General features: G+C 46.8%; 1 protein-coding gene across 2 annotated transcripts in view; it reads left to right on the forward strand.

Moving 5' to 3' along the window:
- Window positions 1–14,050, forward strand: part of SYN3 (synapsin III) — a 363,499-nt gene that overhangs the window by 296,499 nt on the left and 52,950 nt on the right. For both annotated transcript variants that reach the window (XM_054574565.1, XM_054574564.1), the window contains one exon: window positions 2,961–3,023. In XM_054574565.1, the coding sequence (XP_054430540.1) occupies window positions 2,961–3,023 (63 nt within the window). The remainder of the gene's footprint in view (window positions 1–2,960; window positions 3,024–14,050) is intronic.

Consider the following 14,050-nt stretch of genomic DNA (forward strand, 5'->3'; position numbering starts at 1 on the left):
CTTAGAGAACTAAGGTTTAAAGAGGTTAAATATATAGCCCAAGACTAAACAGAAGTAAGTTTAACTCCAACACCCATGTTCTTTCCGGCACCCACTAACGTGCGGGGGGAATAATCAGGCTGGGAGGGATGGAGGGAAAAGAGAGCACACCTGTTTCCCCTCATCTCAAACTCCACCTTAAAACAAGATGGAGAGGAAGCTCCACTGCGGACCAGGGCTATTATTCGACTGCTGGTAGTGTCTAGGGTCTGTGAGTATATGGCTAAGTGTGACGATTCTGCATGGGAACAAAAGACACTTGGTGAAAATGCACTCATTCATTCCATTTCACACCCCTTGGGTTGATAAAATGTAAGTCTTTCAGCCTCAGGTGTTGGACGCGCCTTCCCTGCTCATGGGAGCAGAAGTTGGCACAACCACTCTGGAGGGCAGTTTGGCGATATCTAGCAAAACTGAGACGAGCACTGCCTGACCCAGCAATTCGGCTCCTGTGCACGTGCCCTGGAGTAACTCCCCTACATGGGCGGGGGGAGCGTGTTTAAGAACGTTTGTACTGGTATTGTTTGTAATTGGACAAATAGAAATTGCCTAAATATTTATCAGTAGGAAATGGATGAATAGGAACGTATTCATGACATGGAACACTATGCAGCAGTTAAAAATGAATCAGAGCGATATATCTCAACATACATGAATCTCACAAACGTGACATACTCCCAAAAAGTTGTATAATAATAGATTCTTTTGCTACCACTTCCATAAAGTTTAAAAAATATGCAATATATATATTGTCTGGGAATTGCATGTTTTAGTTAAAATATGAATATATGCAACTGAATGATAAACACAGAATTTATATAATGGATACCTCTGGGTTGGGAAAAAGGGGAATGTGAGAAGAAAGAAATATACCTGGGGCTTCAACTGTTTGGGCCATGGCTTATTTCTTAAGTGAGGTGATGTCCCCAATATTGCTCTTTAAGTTTTTCTTCATATGAGAAATATGTCATAATAATGATTAAACTGACAAATAATTACCACCAGGACCATGTTATCACATAACATTAAGTGGAAAGAACAGAAACAAAATTGGGTATGCACAGTACTCTTAATTTTGTAAGAATAGAACAAATAAAAAATATATAGATTTAAAAAAAGAATACCAGCAGGTAATACACCAAAACTATTAAAGTCCAAGAGTGATTTGTATTGTCTTCTTTATATGTAACTATATAGCACTTTATTTTATTTTCCAAACTTTTTATAGTGTGTACCTATTGCCTCTGGAATCAAAATCAAAATTGCCCTTTTTTAAATGTGCTTGTTTACACTAGACACCAGGATATGGTAAATTTTATCCTAGATAAGAGGGAAATTTTTTTATTCAACAGCCATGCAGGATATACTAGATGTAAGAGAAAACCATTCACCCAGACTTAGAACCTGACAGACCCAAGTTTAAGTCCCAGCCTCACCCCCCTCCAGCAGCTGCCTTAAGTCTCAATTTTCCTATCTGTGCAATGATAATAAAAAGACCTTCTCTAGGAGACTGAACTTCGGGTAATAAGCACACATCACAATACACAGATGATGTACTATAGTATTGTACACTTGAAACCTATACAATCTTATTAACCACTGTCACCCCTACACATTTAATTTAAAAATAACTTTCCTGCTTGCCTCATGGGGCCCCTGCAGGGGTAAACTGAGATGAGGTCCATCGACTGGCTTGTGACCCATAGGAGACCCTTCATTAGCACCTGCAGCAGCTTCTCTATGTCAGACTAGGTGCCGGGCACCCAGAGTGTCAGTACAGACAGCACTGCCAGGGGACAATCTAGGACAGAGAGACCACACTGACAACTGTGCAGCCTAGAGGGTGGGACCTGATTATCTGGGCTGGGGCTGACCCAGGCTGGCGGAGGGACAGTATCACTAAGTATCAGCAAGGGGTAACCTATGTCCCCAAGCACCTCCAAATATACCTCTAGGCACCCAGCAGGCACATCTCCGATGATGTGTGAGCAGCATGAGGGAGGAAACGTAGAGCCGAGGTCTGAACCTGGTCCCCTCACTTCCTAGCACAGTGGCCGTGGACGTGGACAGGCACCTGACCTTCGAGCGCTACTCCCCTCCTCTGTGTCATCGGAAGAGACAGGCATGCCACGGAGGTCTTGCTCAGAGGCCTGACTGAAGCACAGGTTCCGCGTCAGACGCCTATCCTGAGCCAGGCAGTGCTCTGGAAGCTGGGGGTGCGACAGGGGACTAACCAGGCCAGGCTGCTGCCCTCTCAAGTGTGACTCTCTAAAGGAGATCACACAGCACAGTCCCTCAGCACAGTGCCCTCCACGGTGCGACCAAGAGATGCTTGTGCCCATGGCGGGCACGGCCCCTGTGGTTGAGAAACCTCACAGAGTGGCCTGGCAAGCGCTCGTGGGGAGGGAATGAGAATTCCCAGATATTTGAAGGTTGTCAGGGAAATAACACAACGCAGAACTGTAACGGGAATAAAGAAGCTGCCTTTCATTGAGTACTTACAGTGTAAGTGCTGCACATGCAGTAACTCATTCACGATTCTCATCGCAACCCTATGGGATGGATACTCATCACCCCCATTTTATAGATGCGGAAACTCAGGCACAGATCCATGCAGTAGCTTGTCAGAGGTCACACAAGCCAGGAGGTGAAACCCGTCATTGTGCTTCCCCGTGCCATCTCTCCAGACTGGGGGGTGCCCTGGGCAGACTGGCGTGAAGGGCTGGAGCTTTCTTCAGGAGCCAACAGTGTTGGCATTGAGGGTGCTGGAACTGCAATAGGACGACCCTCTGTCCAAGCATTTTTGTGGGGATTCCTGGTGATATCAGGTGACGGAATCTTCCTGCAGAGCAGGCGGGGCCCAGAGCCTTGGTGGACACGCTCTGAGATGATAATGAGTGACTTCCTCTTGTCTCTTTCAGCTCGCAGCCCCTCGCTTCCCTGTGGTGGTCAAGCTGGGACACGCCCACGCTGGAATGGGAAAGGTACGAGAAGCAGCTCTTACCCTCGTGTTCACACTCACACAGCTGCCCCAGACAGTCTGTTCCCCTCTCTCTGTCCCCCACCACCCCCTGCCCAGAGCAGTGTTAGATAAGCCCATAATACACTTCCCCTCCTTCCCAGTCTACCTTCCGCTGAGTCCCCGAAGCATGGAACCTCTCTGCAGCTCAGTCCAGACTTGTCAAAACCAAGCTGGAATTGCTAGCTAATTGTTTCCTGTGATTGCGGCTTCAGGGCAATGAATGCAAAGCATGTTGTAAATGGCGAGTCTTTTGTGCGTGCCTTCCTCTCCCAGGCTACACTGTGGCTCACATCTTTATCACCTGCAGGGCTGAAACCTAGAAGGTAGCAAATACACCTGGCTCCCTGGAGGAAGTCCCTGGCATCAGTTAACTTCTGCAATAGCAAATAATCTACTTTATACAGTCACAGCTGACATCGGATCAGGTTCTCTCAGTTGTAAATGTAAAAACTGAACTTGAAATGAGGGGAGAAAAAAAATTCACTGGTTCAGCCCACCAGGACATCCAGAATAGTTCTTCGTAGATTATGACAGCAGGGTCCAGGAGCTCAGATGACATTGTCAGAGCTCAGCCTCCTCTATCTCTTGACTCAGTTCATCTCTACTGTTTCCTTCAAATAGTCAACATGGCTATGGGCGGCCCACCCCGGTCCCTAGGCCCTGCCCCTTCCCAGCATCTCTGTATCTGACCTCATGGAGGGGCATTGATCAGCCTTGCTTGGGTTCCTGTGCCCACCCCTAACGAGCGGGTTGGACCACCCATCCACATGTATTGGACCCCACTCAAACCACGTGCATCGGGTCTCCACAGGAAATGGAGATTTACTCCTAAGTAAGGGGGGGTGGAAGTGAGGGGAAGTGGGGTGTGGGGCTACCACAGGCTGCCCCTCCAACTTCTGGCACAAATGGAACCGCATGAGAACATGTAGATCTCAGTGCCTGCCATCCCCGCTGGAGGGACCTGAGCCCAAGCACGAGACACAACACGGGGGCCCTAGATCGAGGAGCCAGTAGAAACCTCGCTCTGAGAAAGCGCCCCCGCCAGCCGCAGATAGCCCTGCGCCTTGCCCCTTTGCTCTTCCACAACCTGCACACCTTCGGCAGCATCACTTCCCACTACACAGCAACCCCCTCGGGCGGCAAAGAATGAAAGGACCAGGCAGGGAGGGCATGACCCCCGCTCCAGCGTTGTCAGGAACTCGAGCAAGTTGCCACCTAGCTTCGCTTGGCCTCCTCATCTGTGAATGATAATTCTGACAACCATCTTTAAAACAAATCCTCCCTCTATACCACATCTCCCTAAAAAGTAAACAGCACGACAGTGGGGTCCTGCCTGTGTGCCCGCTACCGTGTCCTATAACGGCCCCTGGTGCACATTAGGCTGTTGATGGAGTGGGCAGATGAGGGAGCCTATGTTTAGATACATCCCAGTGTCTGTCCCCCGGGGCCTCTGCTCCCAACCCCTCAAGTCTGCTGTCCTCCCTGTGGTCCCCAGTAACTCCTAACCCAGCGGACACTCTTCAGTCCACCTCTGAGTCGACCTCCCTGTATCATTTAAAGCTGCTCCCATCCCTTCTGTCCCGAAACTCTCTCCTGTGAACTCCAGTTCTTGCTGCTCTCCCGACTCTCCTCCTCTCTCTCTGACCACCCCTCCGATTTCCTTCAAGGACCTTTCTTCCTGCTGCATTTTTCACCTCCTGCTCCATCAGCACACACTGTCTGAGCGCTCATCTACTGCCTCGCCCTCAGCGGCCCCCGCATGCCAACGGCCAGCCGCAACCATTTCCTATCCAGAGCAGCAGGCTCGTGTATCCATTTCCCTCCTCAGCATCTCCACCTCGTCTACCATGGACACCTCAGACTCTAACCACCTCAGACCACACCCATGATCTTCCCAGACAGCCTGCTCCCCCTCCTCCATTGTCCTGCAACCATATCTGGAGCTGAAATCTCCAGTCCACACATTGTCTCGAAACAGAAATATGGGAGTCATCTCCTCTCTTCCTCCACATCCAAATGGTCATCAAATCTTATCATTTGCCCGTTCTTAATGTTTCTCAAATGTGTCCCTTCCTTTCCACACACTATCACCATGTGGGACAATTGTGGTAAAGTGAGAGGGTTCCCAATAATTAAGTTCTGTTTCTAAAGCTTAAAATAATCCCAGACAGGAAATAAAAAGAAGGAAATACTTAAAGAGCCTGACACAATGCTCGGAGTGGGAAGGGAATGGGGGGGCACTGGGGGAGAATTGGGGGGCTCTGAGAAACCCAGGCCCAAAAGGACTCCCAAAACATGGGAAGGAGGACACATCTCCAAGGACAGAAAGTGTCATCAACCAGCAGAAATGGAGATTTCCAAAAGTGCTGAGATTGAGGGAAAAGGGCTTTTCTCTCTCTGTTTGGAATGAGAAAACTATCAAGAATGATCTGGACATGCCGACTGAGCAGATGATGTCATATTCATGGCTGAGAGGAAAAAACAAAATTGGTACCTTCCGTGGTACTTTCAGCTTCTGTCAGAAGGAAGACTGTCTGCCTGGAGTCGAGCGGAGGGAGCATCCGTAGGAGGAAACTGGCAAAGAGGCCGTCGATGGACACAGTGTTACCAGAAGTCCACCTCAGGCCCTGCGGGTGAAACCGCTGACCCATCCTCAGTTAGATAGCGCTCATTGTTCACATACATTGATTGGGACCTACCCTGTGCTGAGAATCAGAGGATGAATAGGACCCAGTCCCTGCTCTCAAGGAACTGGGGAGACAGCCGCATAAATAATTAAGTATAATGTGTGCTGGGGATCTGGTAGAAAGCTGTGCAGGGCGTATGGGGATTGAAGGAAGGAGGAGGATTTTAATACAGATTGAAGGAAGGAGGTTAATCCCACCTAGGAGATGGAACAATGGAAAAAACTTCCGCATCAGGGGAGCTGCAGGTGGTGTGGTGGGTCTGGAAATGAAAGGAATTCTCACAAACAAGGAAGACGTGAAGAAAAGATAAATGAAGCATGGCAGATGTCACAAGGCACAGAAATCAAACACTACGCTGTTTGGGGAGCGCTTCGGTAGGAAGTGATCGTGGGGAACAAATGAGTGCTTTCGAAATCAGTCAAACTAGACCAATGGTTCTCATGAGGGCAGGATGACCCTGCCCCCCAGGAGGCATTTGGCCATGTCACCAGGCAGTTTGGTTGTCACACGAGTGGCGGGAGAGGCCATACTGGCATCTGGCAGCTACAGGATAGAGGCCAAGGATGCTGCCCAGCGTGCTCCAGTGCTAAGACGGTCCCCACGCAGAGAATCGTACAGCACTAAATGTCAGCAGTGTCAAAGCGGAAAGACCCTGGACAAAACTAATCTCATTTCCTTTTTTCTTTGTTGAAAGTTTTGCCAGACTATAAACCAGAGGAAGTAGCGGTTATTATAGAGTTCAACGTGCTTCAAAGTCTGCTCCAAAGAATTGTAATTATTATAGGTTTGGAAAACTCTGTGTTAAAATAAGTTTTATTGCAGAACTTCTCAGAGTCATAAATTTTGTTCCTATCCATTGTAGGGGTAAAAGAACATGCAAAAGTAAACAGAAATTCCCAGGTTACCTCAGAAACCTTTGGCCATTTCTTTATTGAGATGCTTTTCCTTTTATTAATTTGTACAAACTCTTTGCATATCAAGCACAATAATCCTTTGTCATACTTTGCAACTATTTTTCTCCTTTTGATAGTTACATGCTCATTTTATTATTCAGTTTTAAACCATTAAAAAAATTAAGTGTAGTCAAACATTTCCATCTTTGGGAGGCCTTATGTTTCAGTTGCAAGGGGCATTGATTTAAAGCTAGATTAGGCCACCTATTAGTTGTGATACTTTTGGGTAAATTACTTAGCCTCCTCACATTAGTTTCTTCTTATGGAAAATGAAGATAATAATCATGTCAACCTTATAAACCATTTGTGAGGATTAAGAGACATTATGTATATCAAACTCAGTGCCTGGAACACAGTGGACACTCAATAAATATTAGCTGTCATCATTGTTAAGAACGTTTGGACCTACTCTGGGGGCCCAAAATCCAACTGAAGTCAACAAGGGAGCTATGACTAAGCAACAGCATCTGTCAGACTTTATTTCATTTGGCTACAAGTTCAGTGTGAGTCAGATGAAGAAGGAGAGGCCAAAACCTCTAATCTATAAATACCCAATAAATAGATGAGAATGGGCTCAATCTCATCGCTCATTAGGGAAATGCAAATTAAAACCACAATGAGATGCCACTATACAACCACCAGAATAGTTAAAATTAGAAAGATTAATGAGACTAAGTATTGACGATGACACTGAAGGATTGAAACACACACACAGAGCTAGTGAAAACATGAATTGGTACAACTGCTTTGGAATACAGCTTGATATTATCCACTAAGTTGAAGCCACATGGAAGTTCTTTTAGCTTTTCTCAGCCTAAATGCACACATGCTTGCACCGATGTTTATAGCAGCTTGCTCATAATCACCAAAACCCGGACATCGCCCATGTGTCCACTAATAATAGAATAGATACATAAATTACAGGATATTCGGACAAATGGAACATGTCCCACAATGAAGATGAATGAACTACAGCTATTTATAACAACATGTATGAATCTCACACAAACGCCACTGTCAGATACAAAAGAATTCCTATTCATATGATTCCATTTATATAAAAGCAAAACACTAGGGAAACTAAACTATAGTGTTAAGTGGGATACATACGTAGGTGATAAGACTTTTTTAAAAGCAAGAACATTGTCACCATAAAAGAGCAGACATTATCTCTGTGAGGAAGGGAAGAGTGCCCGTTGGGAAGAGGGTGAAGGTCCAGTTCTCAGCTTGGGTGTTATATGGACATTTGCCCACTGAAGTGTCCTTTTTGCACTGTGTAATTCTTTGTATATGTGATATTTGAGGTAAAATAAGGTTTTGAATAATGTCATTCACTTCTAGGACTTATTAATGGAGATCTGCTATGCAGAACATGCACTGGTCCATCCGTGGCCAGAAGATTGTACTGGGTTCTGGGCTGTACACCAGTCCTGGGTGTTGGAGAGAACCCTGCACAAATGAGTATGTCCAGGGAAATTAAAGTGAACAGAAGGGAAGAGACACCTAGCCTAGACAGGCTAGAGACAGTGTGGCCAGCATCTTCAGAAACATGGAGGATTGTCACAGAAAGATAGATTGGACTGATTCTGCATGACATCTAGCAGGCGAAGTTGGGGGCAAAGTTAGGGTGAAACAACAGTCAGTTGTGTGGAAGGAGCGCCTTTCTAGCGATCAGAGGTGAACGTTAAGGGAATGGACGGCCCTTTAGGTAGGAGGTTCTCATCAATGCAGAGTTTAGCAAAGATGAATACTTAATGGAGAGTTTCAAGAGCATTTAGCCTGAGATGTTTGAACCCCCTAAAACTGAAACAAATCTATGTATGTGATGCGAACGTTTTTTGTTTGGTTTTTTTGGGGGGGTTGGGGGGAGGGTTCATAACCTTTTTCAGCTTTTCCTAGGGGCCTGTTACCCTCCCAAAGGTTAAGACATCATGGAGATGATTCCCTAAAGAATGAAAATCCATTTGGGGAGCACTTAGTATTGAGACTGCTCAATACTAAGAGCAGTCTATTGAAAAGAATGGCATAAAATTATGTTACCATCATAGGATTAGAAGCCAAGGTGAAGGCCAACTTCCAGTGTAGTGTGGGGACAAAATTTGTGGAATCTGGAGTCGGGTCTTTTGGTCTGAGTCTAGATCTACCATTTACTGGTAGTGTGTCTTCAGGCAAATTGCTTAATCTCTCTGTGCCACAATTTTCTCATCTCTAATTTGGAGACAATAATCTCCCTCTTGGGGCTGTAATAATGATAGAATAAATCAATTGAAATTTAGGAAGGTGTCTGGTAAATGCTCCGTGAGTGGGCATTTAAAAATCCACTACGAGTATAAATATCTGGTTACTTGACTGCTTGTCTCAACGGTGTCCCCGGGAGAGAGGACGGGCGCTAACAAACCGACCCCACCCTGGGAGTCGCCTTGTTCTCATTGCAGACTTTCAGGGTTTGAGTCCCAGCATCTCATTTAGAATATAAGAACCGATGGCCCAGAGAGAAGGGCCACCCAGCGGGGGAACATCTCCAAAAACAATATAGGAGGGGAAAGAAAGACCTCTGAGGTTATTCGGCCCTGTTCCAGACTTTAAAGATAAGAACAGTAATAAATATAATGACAGCCACAACAATAATGAAAGCTAATGCTCTCTAGAGTTTACTCAATGGAGGCATTGTTCATTATGTATTTTATATAGATATAGATAGATAGATAGATAGATATCTACATATATATCTCCATTTACACACACACACACACACATATATATATATATAAAAAACTCCATTTTACATTTGAGGAAACTGAGGCACAGGGAGTAAGTGGTGGAGTCGGGGTGCAGGCAGTCTGGCTCCAGCGCTGGAGCTAAGAGAAGTCAAGGGCATATCCACGGTCACAGCCTAATAAACCTAGACCAGGCAGCCGAGCATTTGCCCCTCCGTGTACAGGGTTGTTGTCCTCCTGAGAAGAGCCTGGCGTGGCAAATGACAGAGGTGAATCACCCCTGCAGACAGCCAGTCTGTTTGGGGAGGTTGAGGTGGCAGCTCCTAAACACGATGTTTCCACCAGCACAAGGGTCTTGCACACCCCTGCTTGGCCAGGGCTGCTGCTGTCATCAGCTCCCAGTGACCTGGACTCTGCTCTCTTCTCTTAAGCTGACTCACTCAAGGAGCTTTCCTGGCACTGTCACTTTTTAAGTGGGAGTAGGTGGCCCAATAACATGGTAATGGAGAGGGAGGACTAGAAAATGAGTAAATGGAGTAATGGAGCCTGGGGGAACAGTTAAGAAATCAAAGCTCCCCCAGTGTCTGGGAGACTGCCAGAGAGGAGAGTCACTCTGTGTTCAACGCTCAGCAGATGCCAGGTCAAGTGAGAGCAGGGGAGAGGTTCCAGCCTGCAAGGTGTTCCAGGGAAGGCATGGTCAAGGTCCCCACCAAGCTGGGATGCGAGAGAAGAGGAAGGGACCCGTACCCACTCCCCTGACCCCTCTCCCAGCTCCCACCTCCTCCATGTCCTCTCTCATCCACCCTGCCACTCTGTTTAGATGACCACTGTCCTCGAGTTTTCCTCTGCTTCTCTTGAGAAAAATGGGCCCTTAGGAGGGGATCTATCAGTCCTTCTCTGATATTCCAGCACATAAATTTCATATGTACAAATTCACCTCCTCCCTAAAGTATATTTGTAACCCTCAAATCAATTCTCACAGCTATTCATGGTCACTCACAGACACAGACAGAGCAGCAAATAATTTGAGTCACCCAATATGCCACGTTCCTGAGGTCAAACAAGGCACGCTCTGCCTTCTGGCTTCAGTTCCCACGCTGTAAACGTGTCCTCTTCTCAGTCTATGCAGTATGACGCTTGCACATTCCTGAGCTTTTTTTTTTTTTTTTTTTTTTGGTGATTTCATTGTATAAAATGCCCCCCGGGTATAGTGCTGAAGTGCTGTCCTGAGTTCCTAAGTGCAAGAAGGCTGTGATGTGCCTTTTGGACAACCATTGCTCCTAATGGAAAGCTGAAGTTACGTTCCTTTAAGCCTCTGGTCACATTTTCATCAACTGATCAATAATACATAACCTTATTTTGTGTTTCTGTTTAAAGACACTTTATTTAATATATATGATTGATCCGTTAACATTGAACTAACAGCCAACAGCACTGCAACTAGTGCCTGAGCCAAGCTAAGGACAATGCCAGGAAGCAAGATCGCAAATGCTCCAGAAAATAGAAGTTTTACAGTCTTATACACAGGGAGAAGCAAAAGTAGGTTTACAGTTGGAGTACGCAAAACACAGAGTCTATTCTTGTATTATTATTTATTATTGTATTATTTTCCATACAAATGACTGTAAACCTTATGCCCCACCCTGTATGTGTAGAATTAAGGAAGATTACATGAAGGTGGGAGAAAGCAAGGTAGGGATCAGATTATGGGTCTTTTAAAAGGAGTATATGCGCCCTTGAAGGTGGTTGTGCCTTCTCCTTGGAGGGAACTAGAAAATAATTACTTCTGGCATTTCAAAGGTGTGTTAACCTAGATACACAAGAGCAATGGGCAGGGCTTAATTAAACCTTCACTAATAAGGTTATAGGCCTGGGCCATGACTATTCACCATGACCTGCCCAGTTAGGATTTATTGCTCAGATTTCCCCGTGAGGTTACTTTTGATCACTGAACTTGTACCTACCCCCTTTTTCGCTATATATATTTTCACCTGGGCAAGTCACTTAAACATATATCACTCACATATTCTGTACAGAATCCTAAAAACCTCTGTCTTCCTTTGGATGAAAAAAATGCCATGATTCTGAGCACAAACAAGCAAACTAAAACCATCATTTTATGACACTGTCTTGCCTGATGTTTGTCATATTGAAGGTGAATCACCTGGATTGTTAAGTCATTTTTCTTATAAGGATTTAAGGCTCAGATCTCTTAGTACTCTCTCCTAGTTTAAAGCTAAGGACTGGTGGTACTTTCTCTGCCAGTTCCCACACCCTTGTACCATCCTTGGTTCACTGGAAAGAGTGTTGGTCTGGGTTGGGAAACCTGGGTCCCCCTGCCAGCCCCATGCTCCATGGGGCCACAGTATTCACCAGGGCGAGTCACTTCAACACAAATGCTGTCTGTCAAGTATATCACATAAGCCTGATTTCTCTCACCCAATAACTTAGACTAACTAATGAGCAAGCATACAATAAAAAGTACGAAGCTCCGTGTAAATGGGAGACGGGTCGGTAAGCGAGGAGGATGAGCTTTGGACTTGCGCCTCCCTGGGTTCTGATCTGGACTCCGCCATTTGCCAGCATGGTGATCTTGAGCAAATCCCTGGACTTCTCTAGGATAACTCAAGTCAGCTGAGGTGGGATGAACAAAGGAATAGAGGAAAGGTATTCATAATTTCTGAGCCCCCCCTGCACCAGAATACATACCTTCAACAGCTCCTCTAAACCTGAGCGGGTTATTTTGCCCAAGTCCACAGGTACGTCCTAGAAAGGGAATTCGAACTGAGGTCAGCAGATCCATCAGCCCTTTTCTTCCTGCTGCCTGCGACCTTTAGGAATGCCCTGGTGGAATCATGTCTTCCCATTAAAAGGCAACCAGCCAACTTAATTGGAGAGTTGATTTATAAAGAATGTCACAGGGCTCCACCCAAGAAACTTGTCAATACTTTGGAGACCAGCATGACCTTCATGTCTCTTGTTTGGTGGACTGACCTCACCGCAGGCCTGAAGCCAAGACTAAGCACACTCATACAAGCGAATGAGAGGAACGAAAAGAAGAATATCGCCCCTGGCACTATGTTTTAAAGTGTGCAGCCCTGCCACCTACAAGTCTCGTTTTGTCAAAAGGGACAGAATTTATCTGGCAGACTCATCTGGGAAGAATAAATTACCTGCTCTTGTGTTTGCTCACCACACAACACCTCCAAGAAAAAGAGAATACTTTTGAGCTGGCATACACTGAAAAAGATTTCCTTTTTCTTTTCTTTCTTTCCCTGGTGATATCTGCTGACCCATCCTTGCACTGTGTGTAAGAGAGGCCAGAGAAGCCACCCCTTCTGGAGCCCCTCAGAAGGAGGGGAGGAGACCCTTTGCCCGGAGCAGGGGAACACTCTCCACGATTTCCCAGTTTGCTTACCAGCTCCTTCCTTTCTCCTCAGCATGAGACCATCATATGCAGTTTCCCAGCTACACCCACACTGGGAGCCCGTTCAAACCCCAGCAGTCCTTTGAGGTGGGTGTTGGTGTCATGATACCCACTTAACAGATGAGATAAGCAGAGGCCAAGGAGACAGAATGATGTGCACTGGGTCACACATTGCGTGCTGTAAAGGCTGCACATTCTTTCCACTGGTCCTGGCACCCAAGCCAGAGGAGAGCGGCCTCCAGAGAGCTCCACCAGCCTGTTTGGAACACAGCCTGTGTGTCCACTGAGGCCTTCCTTGGCCAGAGTGTGCAGACACAGCCCGTTCTTACTACTGGCCAGCAAGAGAAGTGATGTCCTAGACAAGCAGAGGCCACCTGCCTCCCTGGGAACACAGCACAGGGCAGCCTCCCACCACGCTTCCCGGAAGTGGAAGCAGCCAGCCACATCTCTGGCTTCTTGGAAGTAGCTCCATGTGGGGGCAGCTGGCATCGCTGCTGACAGGTGGCTGCGGCAGGGCTGTTTGTGGGGGAAGCCAGAGAAGGATGTAAACAGTGGGCTTCTTACGTTTTGGAGTGCATGTGTGCGTGCGTGCATGTGTGCGTACGCGTGTGTTTTGGAGCAGAGTGAACAGACATCTTAAAGCACAGTTAGCAGCAGCCTCTGCTAAGCCTCCAGACAAATGAGATGCTATGGGCAGACCCTGTCTCATGCCTCAACTGCTGGCCTCCAGCCCCAAGAGACCTGCACAGCAGCACCCCGCTGTCCAGGAGTGAGGTGGGACAATGCAAGGGGGATGGTAGGTGGGACAGTGAGGGCTCTCCCAGCTTTTTCATATCATGACATTCACTCATAGAAGACGGTCATGTTTAGAGGATTCAGTGGGGTCAGTGGAGGAGGCTACAAACAACTGAAGAGAAGGGCCCGGGGGCCCCCAGCCACCCTGAGGGGTCAGGGAGCAGCAGCCAAGGACACCTATCGGGAGCCCTGGGTGATGGACCAAGTATGTGTAGCTCCTGAGGTCAGAAGGCCGGAGCTCCGAAAGTGTGATCCTCAAAGTGTGTTTTGGGGTGACCTTGGTGTCACGCAGGAGCCCCTTGAAAATGCAGGACCCAAACCTGTGCTCACACCTGATGACCAGATTCTGCACTTTAACAAGATGCCCACTGGCTCCAGGTAGTTGACGTAATGAGCTGAGAACCCAGGTG

The sequence above is a fragment of the Pteronotus mesoamericanus genome, unplaced genomic scaffold (genome assembly GCF_021234165.1).
Source record: "Pteronotus mesoamericanus isolate MK-2021 breed Mesoamerican mustached bat unplaced genomic scaffold, CSHL_Meso_final contig_263, whole genome shotgun sequence".
NCBI classification, from domain to species: Eukaryota; Metazoa; Chordata; class Mammalia; order Chiroptera; family Mormoopidae; genus Pteronotus; species Pteronotus mesoamericanus.